The following is a 19,301-nucleotide window of genomic DNA, read 5'->3' as shown; positions in this document are numbered from 1 at the left end:
GAGAGTTGAAGAGATAATAAATAAACAATAAAGTGGCGACAGTAAAGTCACAGATGAGTTACTGAGTTAAAGTGAAATATGCAATTAAAGTGTCAGTTGAAATGTAATGTAAATGTAGTTTTTACGAAATTTTGAGTTTGGCAATGCTGTTTCTCATGAGATGCTGCCATTTATTTTGGAAAGCCATCCGAATTGTTGTGCTACAGAAATGTTCTATTTTCTAAAATGTTGATTTTGCAAAAGTATTTCCAAAATGTACGTCTGAAACGTTTTATCTTCTGGAATGTGATTGTGTTTCCAGATATGCCGTTTTGTGAAATGCTATGGTTCCGACATGCTTTCCAATGTGTCATTTTGTCTTGTGAAATGTTATTATGTCGTGTGTTTTGTGAAATACTGTTGGACTGTTGAAAACTGAAAGAAAAGCAGGGGTCTTTAAAAAGTTTCTTTCAATCCAACAGTCATAAACCACAAGATAAAAAAGGGATTAAATCCTAGTTGAGCTCTGGAAATGAGAAATGTTGAACATATTTCTGTGAGTACAGGGTTGAGAATGTCTCCAATATCTTCAATGTGTCTCAGCTTGTTCTGCATGGGATTTATTAAATGAATATAATACAGACATCCAGTGCAAACTGTCATATAACTTATAATGTGAGGTGCTGATATAAGGGAGCTTCTCACAGACACATTTAGTCTCTAGTTTACAAAGAGCAACTGAATGTAACCTTAATGTTACTATGCTAGCACGTTTCTCCAAGTTCAATAATAGAGAATCTTCAATATGACACGTGTCCAACCAGTCAGCTTTAATCTATAGGAGATCCTAGATGATGAATTGATAAAGATGGAGTTAGAGATGGAGAGGACAGACTGCAGTGAGTCAGAGAAGTTGTGTGTGGTTTTAGTTTAGAAACCCTAAGACTAGTAGTTCTGGGTTCGGTCGTGTGTTGTTTGTTCATCAAACAGCGCAAAACATTTAAGAGACAATTCAGTATTTTCCTGTTTGGTTTGATTATTTCATAAAAATCTTTCCTGCCATATTCTATTTCACTCTACAGCAGTGTTTCTCAAAAAGTGGGGCGGGCCCCCCCGGGGGGGCGCGAAGGCTTGCCAAGGGGGGCATGGGATCATTCCTAGGTGTTTATTTTTTCTTCAGGTTCGAACATGTAGCAGGTGGAACTAATGTTTTAGCGTTGGAGCACCCTGGACTCATTTTAGGGACATACAACAAATAAATCTACTGCCGTGGTGATCTGTCACTGGACTAGACTAAGAGTTTAGGTTTGGAGAGTGGACAAGGATTGGACTGGAAAAGAAAAATGTGCAATGTTTCTGCTTTTGCACAGTTTGTACAGTTTGCACTTTGATGTTCTCAGATGTGCAACGTAAACGGGCTCATTGCAGCCACTGATATTGTAAAAATATTCATCTTTGTTACCAATATGTGTTTCTTGTTCTAAAAAAAAAGTACCTTATTGTCATAGTTGTAAGATAATTATACATTTCCTATTTTTATTTAGAAAAATAATGTCTCAGGGAGCAGTCTTGTTGAGTTCATTTGTATTGTTCAATCAAAAATCTATGTTATTTATAATTTGCACAACAAATTATTCAAGGAAAAGCAAAAAGTATTCTTACGATATTGATGTTTCTTTCAATAAAAGTAATAATTGCACCACAGGTACAATGTTGGTGGGGTTGAGGGGGGCTGGGAGATTTTTCGTGCTCCAAAGGGCGGCCCGACAGAAAAAGATTGAGAACCACTGCTCTACAGTAACTTCCCTTCAAGACTGTATCTTGAAAATTATTATTATTCATTCATGAAAAATTACTAATAATGAACTTTTTAAGTACATTTAACTTAAAAAGTTCATTCATCGTTACTTTTTTTTTTAAGGCAACCACTTAAACTCAACTTATCCAGGCTTACACTGTTGAGTCCAGCCTCAAATATTAGAATAATAAGAACTCCAAAAGTACAAATTGCTGCAGCTCAACATCTGTACAAGAACAATGCTACACATTCCTGCCCAAAAACAACAAAAAAAAAACCAAACAAAAAGAGCGTATGTTGACAGCATTCAATTATGTTCCTTTTACTCTGATATCAGGTCAGTGCTGCTCTCGAGTAAGTCACCTTTTCAGCTGAAAGGCAACTTTTTTTTCTTTCTTTTTTTTCCTCAAAACAGCAACCATCTGCCTGAAACGCTGAGTGTGTGCAGCTTTTCAATCCAACTGCAGAGTGCACCAGGTGATTCATTTTTCCTCTCCGGTTGATGGAGTGCCAATCTGTGAAATAACCTGCTGCAGTCTTTGGCTGAATGAGAGGCTCTTGGCCTTCTGTGGCCCCTGCTGCCTCTATTCAGATGAAACTACATGCACACACAATGATTTATTTTGGGACAGGAAAAATGTTCCAGTTTAGTCATAGTGGGCATTTTAGGAGAATTTTTTTAGAGCAAGTTTTTTTTTTTTTTTTTAACTTATTTATTTATTTATGATTCAGGGACACAATCAATAAAAAAGGCAGATGTTGAGATTGCATTGGAGAAAATCACCAACAGGTCCACACTTTAAAGGGGTAGTGCTGTGATTTTGTGAACGTTTAGTATTGCCAGTGAATCCTGTGGAAAAACTAACACCGGAAAATTTAACCATCCACTGCACAGTACTGTCTGTATCTAGAACCTGATTCTTCTTATTCATATTTTTTTCTGAAAGTTATTAGAAACAAACATACTGAGTCTCACTATTGCAGTGGGTGAAATGTCAATTAACTAAATCAAGGTTTTTACCTTTATAAAGCTTAAACGGAGCACCAAACCCAAATTAATGCCAAATTTGAGAACATTAAAAGTACCTAAACTTTTCCCAGGCCTATTCGTTGTAATTGGCCTGGTAGACTTCTTGACTTTACGGTTTTTGGTGTTATTGCCTGATCTTGCTTAATGTATCTCAAATTTGTTTTTGGGTGGCGCCACGTGGCCAATGATGAGATGAGGGTGGCTTTACCTACTGAGCTATATAACCCACCACATCCTTTACAAACAGGTCTGTCACCTTATTCATACAATGACGTACACCCCACCCCCCCTCCCAAATTTGTTTTCGGGGGTGCCAGGTGGCCAGTGATGACGTGAGGGGGGCTTTACCTACTGGGCTATATAATCCACCACTACGTCCTCCGCAAACAGTTCTGTCGCAGTCGGAATTTTTTTTTTTTTTCCAGGGATGGGGGGGGGCAGCAGGAGCCTCCTGATGCTGTTAGCGGGTGTTTGTCCAAAAAAGGTTGAGAAACACCGATATAAATGTCCATATGCTGCAAAACCATCTTAAGGTAGTTAACATTTTCATCTGTCTACATTTTCTCTTTATAGATGATGGTTCACCATTAACATTCCAGGTTTTAATGATGCTTTAGATAGTGTTTAAGTAAATTTTAGGAGTTCCATCGATCTCCTTTACTTTCTTTGCTTGATGCACATGTTTAATAATTTGAAAGAGAATGACATCTTCTCCACAACTGACAGAAATATCATCTGACATGGTTGTCTAAGAAATGAGGCTCTACTCACTGCATCATTTCAGCTTTAACTTGTTCCCAGCTGACACATATTAATCAAAAGGGTCTTAACTATTTGCTTAGTTAAATCCAGGCAGTGACTCTTATAGCCAGACTGTGTATAAATGGTAATAAATGATATACAGAGTTTTAGTATTAACAGCGTCTAGCAAACAACTCATAATTATGTTGAATCTGTAGTTCAACTCTTATCATTGACACTCATATCACCTACATTATCGTTGGCTTTCGCTCTAATAGACACCGTAAAGCTATTACTTTTAGCCTTTTGCGTAGGCTGCTGATATTTGCCTTCTACTGCTGCATTCTCTTGGATGTTAACATCCTGAATGTCACCGAAGAGGGGATTCTGCAGTATACATGCTTGTTTTCCCCTTGAATACAACCAGGTCAGAAAATCCTGCCTCCTCTGGATTTGTTCTGAAATGTCAAATGCAGTTGTTCTTTTTTCCTTGAGGTTATACGACAACTTTGATATAAGCAGCTGTACATTGGATGGGCTTTAGATCCTCCATAGTATTGCAACATTCTGTGAAGTAAAGGACATATGAACAAAAAACATTTCCATCATGGTCTCCTCCATGTGGGCTTTTGCAATGTTTATTCCATCTCCGAAATGAAATTCCATACGTTCCCTTTTAGTTTGATTCCATATGAAAACATCGCCTGACCAGTTGTCCAAGTTGACCACTAGTGTATATAGGCTACTGCTTTAGGCAATAAGGGCCTGATTTACTAAGATCACAAATAATGGGTGCAAATTTGCTTGCTCGCAATAAAAAATGTGCATGCTATTGATTTGCACGTCATGGGTGATCAGCTAAGATTACCTGCGCAAAAGACAACAGGTGCAAAGTCTTGGAGACCGACCTATTTAAAGGGGTCATATTTTGCTAAACCCACTTTTATTAGTCTTTGGTTCATTTATTTGTGTATTTGGACCCTAATGGTTCAAAAAGTTTGAATTTGAACCCTCCAGGTGGTGCAAAGTCATCTTTATATTAATTTTGGTAAAAAATGAGTGGATTTCTACAACCTGTTTTAATTCCTGCTTAATTTGTTATGTCTATAACTAGTTACGTCACAACATTTGCACATATAAGGTTAAGACTTCTGACGAACATTTCTCCGAGTATGACATAATTGTTTGTCAGCAACAGCGGTTATAGTCCATACAGAAAATATGTCCGGCCATCGCTCAAAACAATCTTTCTGGTGTCATTTCTCAGAAACTGGATTGAAGATGGACCTGTGGAGTTGAAATAATGAAGAATTCAGACCCACGCATAGTATTTACAGTTGATGTAGAGCACAGGGAAAAGTTTAAAAATGCAGAATTCCATTTTAAAACAGCAAAATATCAGTCCTTTAATTGAGGATTTTGCATGTGCTACTAGTTGTCGCCATGGAGACAGTATGCTGGAAAAACTGCTCTGGGATACACCAGCACAAATGACAACAGTGCACTAGAATGATCCAGATGTAAGTAAATGTAACATTGGAGGAGTTTAGTCATGGAAGGTATTGCATGACTCCTCCTTGTGACTAGCCCTAAATCATCCCCCAGTTCAGGTGTCACCAACCCTGGTCCTCCAGAGCTACTATCCTATATGTTTTTGATGTATCTCTCTTCAAACACACCTGATTCAAATGATAAGCCTATCATCAAGTTCTGCAGAAGCCTGATAATGACCCGTCAGGAGTGCTGGAAGAGCGAAACATCTAAAACATGCAGGATAGTTGGGTTGGTGATCCCTGCCCTAGTTCATCTAGAAGTTCTAAAATGGCATTGCTGGGTAGGCCATACGTCTCAGTTATTTTTTCTTCTGTCATTCCCAAAATGTTGACGTGAGCAGATCAGATTGGTTCTCTACGTTGCCTTTGGTTGGGCCTATGCCGCCTCCTCACCACAACAACTGCAGCCAGTTTTGTGTGAAGCTGTGCCAGTTAAAACCTGCCTTTGAAACGTGCTAAATATGCACTACAAACAAAAAGTTAAGGATATTTATTTTTTTGTTGGGTTTTTTTTTTGTAATTTTTGCCATTTGTAAATAAAACAATTTCTGGTCCTTAAAAAAATGTGTTTCGATTCAATTCACACACAAAAAAGTAAAAAGCGCAGTGCAAGACTCACAACTGAAAAAAACAAGCCCAAAAATTAAAAATATCCTTAACTTTTTGTTTGTAGTGTAGACGCAACATCAGCCATCGCAATCAGTTTTGGATTTGGTAAATCACATTTCACATGCTGAATAAATATTTGCATCTACCCTTACCAGTAATTTTGCACGTTCTGGCAGAAACGCCCATATTGCATATTCATCAAGGCAAGCACGCTAAATGGGTTGCGCAAGATGAGAGATGCAACCTTCGGTGCGTCCTGTTAGTAGATAAGCTTCAACGTGTTTTTGTGTGCGCAGTCAGTTTGCACTTGTTTTTACACGCACAAACCTTTAGTAAATCAGGCTCCAAGAGTATCTGCTTTTCCCTGCCGTGCTGACATGTGATTTGCAAAACATATGCAAGATCCACCCCAAGTCCAAGAACGAGCAGATATGAAGGGAAATTGCCTGGGAAAACTCGGACTGTTTCTTCATTACACAGAAAACGTAAACTGCTCCACTGATATCAGACATGTTGGAGAGACTGTAGATCGTCCACGTTTCTTATGGGAATAACTGCGTTTGGGGAAATGATACATGAACTCTTGCAAGAAATATGAGGATTTAAGATCCCTGTGAGCTGTAAGGTTCATGTGTGAAATTGTAATAAGGAGCAACAGTTATCTTGACAAAATGCTGCTTGGGGCAAAGAAAAAAAAAAAAAAAAGCTATTGCAAGGAATTGAGGGAAGATAGTACAACCAACAAAAAAGACAATATCAGACAAACATTGAATTAATTTTATAATGGGAAACCTGACACAAACTCAGATTACAAGAAGCGCACCAGAGGATTGTGTATTCTGTGTGACACTATATTATCCAAAATAAATAAATTATTTAATTATTTAATTCAATAAATACTCTTGTAAATGTTGGAATTTGTGAGGGATCACCTGTCAAACATGTAGACGTGAGGTTTGTTTATACTGTTATATTTGTAGATCTCCACTATCACTTTGATTCAGCAGCTCCTTAATGAAACATCAACACATTACCTGTTCATTTCAGGAATGATTTTAAGATTTTATGACCTCGCTCCTGATGATATTTTAGTCCTTTTAGCTCCATATTAACTCATGCACAATCTGCAAAGCTCAGACAGCGGGTTTTGTTTTTATCTGTTCCAGTGTCCAGGATGGAAACTAGATCAGATCCGTTTTTCAAAGCTTTGGAAAGACCTGCCTGAGGAAATTCAGTTTTCTAAATCAGTGTCTTTTTTTTAAAGTCTCTTCTTAAAACATACTTTTTCTTGTCCGGTTTTATCTCAGCTCTTTGTGTACCTTGTTATCTATTTGATTCTTATAACCTTTTAGTTACATCACTTGTATGTTTCATCATTTTGAGATTTATGAATTTCTTTGTAAAGCACTTTTACTATGTATAAAGATTATTATCATCATCACCATTTATTATTCTGAAATATCATTTGAACATGTTGCATTCATGTAAGTGTTAATATCTTGTGCTGCAGATGACTTTCCAGAGCCTTCATTAAAAATGTCTAAACCTTTAAAGGAGTGATATTTTGCTTTTTTTTTTTTTTTTTTTTTAAATGGAATTATGTATTTTCAAACATTTCCCTGTGGTCTACATAAACTGTAAATGCTCTGCTTGGGTCTGAATTCTTCATTAATTCAACTCCACACACTTCAACCCTATTTCTGAGTAATGACACCAGAAAGGTCATTTTGAGCGCTGGCCCTTTAAATGCACATGAGCCACTTCAGGCCCCGCCCCCACCAGGTTGTTGGCTGTGCTGCTCTGTCCCGTTCAACCAACAACTGAACATTTTAGGTAGTTGGCTCAAAGTTTGGACATATTTGCAGTATGGACTACAACCGCTGCTGCTGACAAACAATTATGGCGTACTCGGAGAAATATTCGTCAGAACTCTCGACCTTATATGCACCAATCTCCTGACGCAACTAGTTATAGACATAACAAATTAAGAAGGAATTAAAAGGGGTTGAAGAAATCCACTCGATTTTTGACAAAATTAATATAAAGGTAGCTTTGCAGCACCTGGAGGGTTCAAATTCAAATTTTCTGAACTGTTACGGTCCAAATGCACAAATAAATGAACCAAGACTAATAAAAGTGGGTTTAGATAAATATGACCCCTTTAAGTTGGAATCAGATGCAGCTGTATCTGACTCAAGTTCATTTAGTCATTACTCTGGATTTCTCCATTTCCACTTTAGGCTTCTCATATAAAGCAATTGTGCATGCCTCTAACACAGCTATATTTTTAGGCCCTTTTAAAATGAGCTGAGGATGTTGAAGAGGTTTCGGAGTGTTTCCCTTCACAAACAGACACGATGGACTCACTTCGGATGGCGGATGTCAGGCACCGAGCGGTTCAGGGAGATCCGGTCACTGACGTAGATGTTGAATCCGTTCTCTCTGTAGGCCTGATCGACTCTGTCGGCGTCCGTCAGAGGAAACGGCTTCCCCTGCTCGCCGTTACCTGCATCGCACACACAAAAACCAACGAAGGAAAAATGGTTAAACAGCTGTTTTTAGTTCTGCACTTACCAACCCCACGCACAGAGGAAACAGTGTGTTCCTGACGCTCTGAGGCAAACAAAAAACCAACATCAAATCAAAATCTGGCTCCAAAATCAATGTTTAAACTGTCGGAGGAAGATTTTAGAAGAAACACGCCTGGAGTTAAGAACTGGAATAACAACAGGTGGACAGATTTCAACTGCAAAGTGAACGCTATCATACTTAGAGGCTGTGTCATGACTAAGAGATGTTTCACTGCCAAGTAAAAATATGAGCATTTTACTAAAGACAGACGGAGAAAAGAACAGAAGTTTAAGGGTCACATCAGACTGAGTGAATTTAACAGTCAAACAAAAATACACTTAAAATGAGTCGGGTTTTTCTATGTAAATTCTAAAAACACTGTTTTACATTTAATATTGAATGGCAATATTTGTACAGTTCTAATAAATCTATACCAAAAATTAATTGCCAACTATTTTAATGATTAAAAAATACAACATTTAAGGAATTTTGCTGACGAAATTAATTTAGACTACTGAAAAGATTTTCCTCATTTGTTAATTTGTACTATTGTTATAAATCTTTCACTTGTGTTTTCTTCATTTTTAACCAGTAGTTGAACCCCCCAGAAAATGTTGTCTCCTCATGTTTATATTTTAGGAATTTTTTGATGAAGTCAATTATGACATAATCACTTAATTGATTAACAAAATGTATAGTTGTGAATGTGTGTGTCTGTGTGTGTGTGTATATATATATATATATATATATATATATATATTGTGAAGGAACAAATATTATGTCAGCTAAAATTTACTTAAGGGGTCAAATGAGTGGCCATCTTTGTCAAAAAAAAAGTTGTCAGAAATGCATAGAACTGTGTTGAAATAATGCTAATCCATTTGTGCACAGACTACTGATATTATTTGACAGTGGAAGCTCTATTTTCAGAAATATTGGATTTTGAATAGCACGTGTATGTGAAAACTTTTGCTGGTGGACGGACGTGACATTACCCATGATGCTCTGGTCAGTACCAGTACTTTATTAGTAATAAACTTATATACTTACTATTGCTAATTCTCCTCTTATTCATAAATGTTAGTATTGTGGATCTAAAACAATAACAGCTGACACAAAAACACAAAATGTGTCAGTGGACGGATGTGACATGGTTGTTACAGATCCCATCATACTGATGCTCGGCAGCCATGTCACAGTTTCCACAAATGATCCCTGTGCAAAAACTAGGATCAGAATTATTTATTGTATAGTTTATCATCATACTAAAGAGTAAATAACAATATAGAATGGTTATTTCTTTATAAAAATGCTTATTATTAAAAAACTGTTGATTTAAAAAGTGACGTGTGACATTCTTCATGTATGTATTGACGTAACATAAGCAGGATGGATCAGCACCATACTCCATAGTGCAACCTGTAAAAATAAAACATGTGATATGTAGTATATAATCCTGTAAGAAAAATTGGGGAATCTAAAAGAATAGAATATTTGTTTTTCAGGTAAATTCAGTTAAAATAGAACTTGGCCATTTGTGACATGAAAATATAGCATTAATTGTGATGAAATTGGACATTTTTGACCTGAAAACATAGTTCATATGACCATCAACATGTTGCAACAGAACTGAAATCCTGTAAATTTGCATAACTTGCATTTACCAACACAAAGTTCCTTTGGGGTTTCACTTCTCTCCCTCTAAGCAAATTTTAGCTGATAACCATTCTTTTTTTTTTTCCAAATATAAAAAGGACTGACACAGTTAAGTACAACTTTAACAGTGTAACGGTAAAATAGTCAGTGCTTTAAAATGAAAAAAAAATATATTCTTTCATGTATTTTTGGTATTTCTTTGTGTAAAAAAAAAACCAAACAATAATAATAATAATAGGTCTAGAAGAAGATAAACTGGTAAAACATGGAAAAGAAGCCAACTAATCTCCAGCTGAGGTTTAATATTTAAATATAATATTGAAACCATAATGTTTAGATTTAATAAATGAAAACTAACGCAGCTGTATTTACCAGAGGAACATAAACCACCATCATTATTCCTAAAAAACATACGTTTCATTAGGCAGAGATGATCTGTTTCCACTCCTAAAGGGAACTAATGTGGAAAATAACTTTGAGCTTTTAACGGCTCATTTCAGAAAGAAACTCATTTTACTGATTTACACTTTTGGAGAAGAGAGGCACATTTCCCTGAGCGGAGGATAAAGCTGAGGTGTGATTATCGTAGCAGACAGAAATAGTTTTTTATTACAGCAGGGTTCAGAACATTCAAAGATGAAGAGCAATTCAACCCAGAGGAGGAAAGATGTGCGAGTGGAGGATTACTGGGTTTTAAATATTCACACGGAGCAGAAACATCTAAAGTCTGTTACCTAATAATCATCAATCTTTGTGAGTGTGTTTCCCAAAACATTTAGTCATTCAGGGCTTCTTAGTATCATCTCTCTGCAGCTCAGAACACAAATCTGGATGTATTTTATGTAATTTTGCATATTCATCTGTCTAGGAGCCGTGTAGTTTTACTAGACGAAGTTTTGCAATCACATTTTCTGTCTCTACAACATACACCATAAATAAAAAGGAACTGTCTGTAGCTGTTTTTTTTTTTAAATCTACCTCTTTGATCTTATTTATTCTTTTCTCCTCTGTGTATGCGCCAGAATTTTCTACAGAGTAAGGTGCAATTTTTAATATTAGTACATGTGTACCATTTTAATCTACAATCATTTCTTGTCTTATGAAATTATGGCGTTTGTGAGAAACAAAATTGCAAAACGTACGTGTTCTGCATATTCCTTCTGGCTGTCAGTAGTCTGCATCTGCCACTGACAACATAATGATACGGTTTCAATTTGAAGCAGTACAATGCAATCTGCTACAGTTCTTACAAACATTTTTGCTCAATATATTGATTTTCCATTAAAAATTGAAATAAGCCTCTATTGTGGAACAAACTTTTATCCCTTAGAATCAAATAGATCAATTTAAAACTATAAGGACTACTGGTACAACAGGCCGCCTAGGTTTCTTTAGGTTGTTTTTGCAATAAAAGTGTCAGGAAACGTCTTTTTTGCCAATTATTTTGCACCTTTTTTGAGACTGAACTTAACTTTCAATATCTGGACATAAATTACACTGGGTTACAAAAAAATGTTTTTTGCAAGTTGTCTAGGTTTTTCCAACTGAATTAGGACCATTTTGCACTGCTAAATCCAAAAATGACATCTGTTTTTCTCTATCAGGTCAGGTTTTTTTTGCTAATTTGATTTTGAAAAATTTGATCTTCTCACAAAATTGATTACATTTTTGTGACTTTATCAGTTGATTTTTTATATAGTTCTCACCCAAAATAGGTTTTAAGAGAAAAAAAAAATCATTTGATCACTTTATTCCTGTTAGGTACAATGGTGTATTAACCGCAGATGCAGCAGAATACGTCAGGATTATTTTTGCAAGATCTTCTAGTCAAAGCCATTTCATTCACCTGTAATATTAAAAAAAAACATTAATCATAAATTGGCAAAAGTGAAATCTTCAGAACTCGTTTATTGCAAAGAAATATGAAAGAATTTTGTATCATATGATGTGAAAATGCTCATAAATGTAAGCAAAAATGTTAAAAAGCCAATATGTAGCATAGTTCAGAAAGTTGACCTGATTGAGCAAAATTAATGTGATTTTTGGATTCAGCACACCAAAATTATCCTAAATCAGCTCAAAATAATTAAACAATAAATTTGTTGTTGACCAGTGTTATCATTATTGTATGTAATAAATTCTTAAGACAGTGTATTATAGATAAAATAAATAAAAACATAAAAAAACAAACTTGATTTTGTTGTGAAAAACTACTGTAAACGTGCAGAAGGAAACTATGAAATCAGAGAAATAACCTTTCAGCTATTTTACATGGGCTCAAAAATGTAGGTTGGTTTAGAGCATTCTGGGTTATTTCTAGGCATTTCCTGGCTAAAATGTTGGTAAAAGTATAAAAATCATCAACTCTTTCTTTCTCACTGACTGTACTCTGCTGTCCGTCTCATGCATGACCTCACATAAGAACAAATGCATATCGCTCCACAAGAAATGCTGCAGGTTCCATTAGTCCAGTCACAAGAAGAGCTTAAGAGTCAGATCTGTGATGAAGCTGCACTAGAATAGAATTCCACTCCATCAGCTATTAGAGAACTGGACACATATGGTTTATTTAAAGCTCATTTAAAGAAACTGCTAATTAGAACAAAGCTCTGCTGGCATTAAGCTCAGTTTCACTCTATGATTCTTCCATGTCTTGGGGTTTTGTTTTTATTATTATACGAGGCAGATGCTAACTGTACGCGTTATTTTTAGTTCTTTATTTTTTTTACTCTACTTTGGAAGTTTCAATCAGTATCTGATATTGTAAGACAATGTTCTGATTTAGTCTTGTATTTTCAGTCCGAGTTCTATATTTCAAACATTAGCTTATAACATAGTGTACGGGGGAGAGTCATAAAGTTCTCAGACAAATGTAAAAATAAGTTTATTTATCAAAATAAAAAAAATGATTTTTTTCCACATAAGCTCCATTAGAGTTTATGTTTCCATTGGCAGATTCCTGTCTTTGTCAGTCTTTGTTTTTGACATTTGTCTGAGAACTTTTTGATTCTACCACTAAATTATTTCCTGAATGACGTTTTTGGCATTATATTCTCTAAATTTCATTCATTCATTCATTCATTCATTCATTCATTCATAACCTTTATTTAAACTTGAGGGCGCAACCTAATTCACAATATAGCCGAGACAAAACCAAACATTTGAAACATGCAACAGACATATCAGAAATGCCAAAAAGTAAAAGTGACAGAGACGAATTGAAAACATAAAGGTCTACTTAAAAACATGAGCAGCTGAAGATAAAATAAGATGGATTTATGGATTTAAAACACAAAATACTTGGAACATACGATGCCATATGAGAAGTACCAAAAAGTAAAACTGATAAAGACGAACTAAAAACAAAGATCTACTTAAAAACAGGAGCAGCTGGAGGTAAAATACGAAGTGATTAAGGATTTAAATTGTCCCAATGATAAAATTGTGGTAAGTTTCAGATGGTTTTGGAGCGTTCCAGGTTTCAGAAAAAACTGAATTTTCCAAATTCAGTACGCACTGAAGGAACCTGCAGTGTGAGCCAGTCCTTTGAGGGAGTGTGGTATTGACTTGCATTAAAAGATACTAAAAAATTAATATAGAATGGTAAAAGACCAGGGAGGGCTTTAAAAACAAATAAAATCCAATGTCTACCACACCTATTGGATAGAGAGGGCCATTCAAGTTTAGAATAAAGGTCATAATGGTGAGTGTTGTAGCTGTCATTTGTAATAAATCTTAGGGCTGAATGATAAACAGTGTCAAGGGAATGTTGGATTGTAGCTGTTTGCATGTGACAATAACTCTGTAATTTTATTCTTATATACTGGCTTGAGTGTGGTTTCGACCAACTCTGTATGTGAAGTGTCATGAGAAAACTTTTGTTATGATTTGGCACTAGCTAGATGGCTAGATAGCTAGGTAGGTATTAGGAATGTCTCGATCCCATCTACAGATCGGTATCGGCTGCTGATCTAGCATTTTTTAGGAGACTGGATCAGATTTAGTCATGAGATTGGGCCGATCGGGGGGGGGGGGGGGGGGGGGGGGGGGCTGAAAATAGGGAAAAGCTGCACAACAGGGGAAGGCTTAGAGGAACTAGTAAAGTGTCTAAAAGTTTCACTTTCACTCTGCACGCACTCATTATGAGGTCCGGTTGTGATGCGCAAGTCAGGGTTTTTCCAACCTGCGGGGCTTTTGTGGAATTATTTGACTCGACCCGCCCCGCAAGTAAACTGACAGTCTTTTGACGCGCTCCAATCCGACCCGTGAGTAACCCACTTCACATTACTAACTCACGGCACCGAACGCACCCCCATATAATATACCTGTATGGACCTGTCCATAGACACATCACAGCAGTGGAAAATATAAGGTTCTAATTTGTCCCACAGTATGAATTTAGAAGGTGCAAAAATGACACTAAAGTTATTAAGAGTCAAAGGTGTCATACTTGTTTTAGTTCAGGTTCCACATTCAGCCCAATTGTGATCTCAAGTAAAAACAGTATAATAAACTCTAAATAATGACTCCAAAAATTTAAATCAAAGTTTCATTGTGAAAAGTCCATATCAGATCGGTATTGGATCAGTATCGGCAAAACTAATCCCAAAAGAATCGGATCGGAAGCAAAAAAATCCAGATCGGGCCATCACTAACTGATATATCTGTTTTTAGGTGACTGTGTCCATCCAGAGAATACAGATGAAAAATATACTTTGCCACATTTGCAGCAATTTGCATTAAATTGGTGTGAAAAAAAAAAAAAAAAATCCGCTGATAAATCCACATAGATAGATACAAATACGTAGGAGGGGCTTTGGAACGAACCAGCTCGAGATGCGTCTCTTTTGATCGCCTCATAGTCGTGCCAGTCTTTCCTCCGGACGCCATCACGTCCCACCTGGGCGTCCTTCCCCGCTCGGTTCATCCCCTGAAAGCACACAAAAACACAGCAGCAGGTCATTAAAACGGCCACATTTATAGACACACTCCTGCCTTTGTCCCCACCCAAAATGAAGCCCTGCAACTTTAGAGGGTCACGTAGACGTCACAGTGTCTTTACTGAGGGTTTTTATGACTTCGTATGCAAGACAGCTGCAAGAATAATAAAAGTCTGCTCCACCTCAAAAGCTGTTGAGGATATTAAAACATAAAAGTTATTCCATAAGTGAAGTGAGGAGTGCACAAATACCCCATTTATTATTCAGTCTCATCACAGAGTACAAAAGTCCACTGAGCACTAAGTCTATAAAGTTGCAACTACTCTGATATCTAGTAATTCTTGGCAATTGTAAAGCTAATTGACCTAAAAATCGAACTCAAATCAACACTTTACAACAATATACAGTGACACAAATCTTGTTTTTGCAAGCTTAGGTGCTTCAGTTTTATTCTCATGTTCATAAGGTACATTGAAGAACAGTTATTAGCAACTTATAAGACTTTTATTGGCAAATAAATCAAATTTTTTGCAGTCATTTAATGTCACAGCCAAGTTTTAGCTATGACTGTGTATATTGAGAGGACTGTTTCACATAACAACTCCATCGATAATACTGACAACAATTTTTATTTTTTTTTTGTGGAAAGTTTGTGATCTTCCACTAGGGAAAAAGGCCACACCATCTGAAGTGAGAGTGACTATGAAAAAACCAATGAAAGGAACCTGACGCAATAAAACAAATACGGAGCTCATGCGATGGTTGACTATATACCATTGACTGTTGACTACATATGGGAGGAGAAAAAAAAAATTGTGCATGACCAGCAGAAAACCATAGATGTCTGTGATGCATTTCCAAGTTTTTTATTTAAACTCTGTCTTTTATTGCATTGACTATAAGCAGTTCACAAAGTACGGACCTGGCTGGAACTGGCTTGATGTCTTTGTGTGTATTTTCCACAGTTTAGACTCAAGACTTCCCACTGTGTTCTGATGCTGAAACGGCCTCAAACGTGCTGACAAAGTGGGACAAAGTATTCAAGCCTAAGATTATCAAAGAGGCCAAACACCTGAATGAGTCAATTGAGCTGCACCCACTTCTAAAAACTGCTGAGAGAACGATGACATGTGTGGCTTATTCCAGATGGCCGGTGCTCTTTCCTTTGTGCATTCAAAGCAGATCCTAATGACTTGTTTTGCCTCATTTTCCCTGACTGACTGGGACAACGACATGGCTTCTCCATCTCTATGACCATCCACAGCTGGACAGAAGACGATCCGAGTCTCAAGTCTCAGTGATGCAGAGAATAAAATGAAGCACTTTCACAACGTATGCATGTCTAATGGTAAAATGCCAAGCTAGATTTTCAGCTGCATTAACTCAATCTGAAACAACTTGCAAAAGCATTTTCTTCACCCAGAGATGGAAGTGCACCCAAACAAAAGACTAATTTGAAAGTTTTAACACTGCAGGCTATCCAACAATTCCTAAACAGCACCAACTTTTTTGAGAGACATGGAAACTAGAGCTACTTCATTATATCGCCGAGACATTTGTATCAACTGAAATTTGCTGGTATTGGCCAATATCAGTATATAAGATGTATTTTCACCAATGGCAGTTGTGCCATGTCATGTTATTTAAGGTTATTAAGCTTACTACCTCGCCCTTCGAAGGGGGGTATTGTTTTCTGTTCGGTTTCTTTATTTGTTTCTTTGTTTGTTAACACTTTAGCAGCAAAACTATTGGCTTAATTCATACCAAATTGGGTTTATAGATTGCCACTGACCCAGAATAGATGTGATTACATTTTTACATTTTTTAATGATTTTAAAATCTTTTTTTTTCCCATTTAGAGAGAGACAGACAGAGAGAGAGACACAGACAGACAGAGAGAGAGACACAGACAGAGAGAGAGAGAGACACAGAGAGAGAGAGAGAGAGAGACAGACAGAGAGAGAGACAGACAGAGAGAGAGACAGACAGACAGACAGACAGACAGACAGACAGACAGACAGACAGACAGATAGACAGATAGATAGATAGATAGATAGATAGATAGATAGATAGATAGATAGATAGATAGATAGATAGATAGATAGATAGATACTTTATTCATCCCACGGGGAAATTTACATTTACTTATAATGGGCAAAATTTCAAATCGCTATAAAAATATTAATTTTAACTCAATTTACTTAAAACGTTGCAGAGATATAGATTAATTTTAGACATCACTCTACATCAACATCAATTTACTTAAAACTTGGCCCATATATAATTTTTATATTTAACAAATATTGAATATGGATGAAAGAGTGGACTGATGCCAAAATAAGCTACAATACGTGCAAGGGGCAGGTTTTGTTGTGCCTGGCACCATTTGCTTTGCTTTTCCTTTTTTCTTCTGTGAATTTCTACATGTGAGTCTGTTTACATTCAAAGATAATGTGACGAAGGGCTGAAATGTAGATTTCTTCGTAAAGTGTGGCGATAAATATCAACGGAAAATAACTAAGAAACAGAAAGTAACATTGGCAACTAGCCAAAATGTTACTTGAAATACTGCATTGATATCCACCATGAATTTTGCAGTCAGTGCATCCCTAATGTACACATATAGAATTTGCCATTGCTTGTTTAACAGCTCCAGTTTTCTGGTTTTCTGCAGACACAAGTAGCTATGTGTTGCGCAGTTGAGAAACTGTGTACTTGCAATTGATCTATTGCACTCATATGGAGCAGTAAACACCACTGTATGGGAAGGAATCTGAACATCACTTGAAGGTGGTGATGCTTTTTCTTCTGTTTTTCATTAATATTTTAGCATCAGTGAAGGAGAAAGAACCATGGATTGTTGCTGTTGGTCAGAACCAAAATATAACTGATACCTTATGTATTATTGTAAACAAGAAGCTCAAACAGCAAAGCCAGTGGACGCCTTCGATGAACTGGCTGAAGCCAACTAAGTATGTTATGATAAGACCTCTACAGAAAAAGTTTCCAGGAGTTTTTGAGTTTGAGGCAAAACTTTTCAACCAGGTGTTTCATTTCTCAAGCTGTACATGTGGTCTGCCAGTCTTTGATAACCAATAACACAACTGGTCATAGTTTCTATCCAAGTGGCAGGCTGAAATTAGTGCATAGGATGGCTGTAGGTTTCAGTTTTCACAAGACATTTAATTAGTGTTCATGAGGAAGATAATTGTCAAAGTGGTGATGCAGCAAATTCAAAATTCAGAGCCATTTTAGACTGTTTTTCACAATGTACTGCAGACGTTGATTGATCAAGTGTCATGCAGAGCGCAGAGCCTGTGTTTAGAGAACAATGGATCAAGTCTTCAAAAAGAAAATATAAAACATATACCTGCACTTAAGTGACTGCTAATGTCTGAGGAAGTGGTGCACCAACCTGTAATTGAGCTTCACAATGCAGGAAATACTGAAATTGTACATTTTCAGGTCATATGTGCATGAAGATGGTCCTATGTGATCTAAACCAAATTAATACTGACACCAAACTAATAAAGTAAATCAATCAAAATGGTAGTTATGAATCCTTATCCTGACAAAAATGATTAAAAATTCAAAGAAACAGGTGCTCTTCTGTGTCCTCAGCAACCCCACCACCACCACCACCACCACCAAAAGTTTAACTCTGCAATGATGAACATTCATTAGTTGAACTGTTCATACTGAAGATGAAAAAACATACTCAACAGCTTCCGACTGATGGCCTCAATTTACCTTTCGTCACTGAAAAAGTCCACATCACTACATATCAGAAGACTTCATAGTGCAACTTAGGGATTCACATAATTCTGGGTTTTAAAGAGTCTTTAAGTGGAAAAGGATGAAGCCAGAATGTTTACAGCAATGATGATGATCCCATGATAATCTTGCTTGGAAGAGAGTTTTCTGAAATGCACTGCAATGAGCTGCAATCAGATCCTCAGAAGTCATAAGTTTTTGCTCTAAAGCAGAATTCAACTCTTAAGAGTCTACCAATTTTTTTTCATGTTTACCCCGTTTTTTCTTTGGACAAAATGCTCAACAATCTTGAGGGAATGGCTCGGTATGAGATCAACTTACTGATGCAGGATCTCTTAAAAATGTTCTGTCTGACCTGATCTAATCTACACAGTGTTTCCACGGCAAAAACCTTGCCGCCACATCGTACATTTGATACAAAAAATATATATATATATCGATAACAGGCCTACACATTAGGCTATGTATATTAAAGCCTGGAATTTAACATTTTAAGGTTTTACAACACAGAATAATGGTTGCAGTTTTAGCGTCCTCCATATTTATCGGTAACCTTACTTGAACAAATTGCCCGAAATGCGTTGCCAGAGATGTTCAGTGTCATTCTGCACTAATTAATAATTAATACTATTTTTGTTATTACATGCTAT

The 19,301-nt window shown here is 36.5% G+C and overlaps 1 protein-coding gene across 1 annotated transcript in view; it reads right to left on the bottom strand.

The window, feature by feature from the left end:
- Positions 1-19,301, bottom strand: part of LOC115432779 (polypeptide N-acetylgalactosaminyltransferase 10) — a 189,185-nt gene that overhangs the window by 99,486 nt on the left and 70,398 nt on the right. The window contains exons 2-3 of the mRNA XM_030153783.1: positions 14,765-14,867; positions 8,078-8,216 (exon numbers count right to left, since the gene is read on the bottom strand). Coding sequence (XP_030009643.1) covers positions 8,078-8,216; positions 14,765-14,867 — 242 coding nt within the window. The remainder of the gene's footprint in view (positions 1-8,077; positions 8,217-14,764; positions 14,868-19,301) is intronic.

This window comes from Sphaeramia orbicularis, chromosome 14 (genome assembly GCF_902148855.1).
Source record: "Sphaeramia orbicularis chromosome 14, fSphaOr1.1, whole genome shotgun sequence".
Classification (NCBI taxonomy): domain Eukaryota; kingdom Metazoa; phylum Chordata; class Actinopteri; order Kurtiformes; family Apogonidae; genus Sphaeramia; species Sphaeramia orbicularis.
This window is presented reverse-complemented; position numbering and strand designations above follow the sequence as displayed.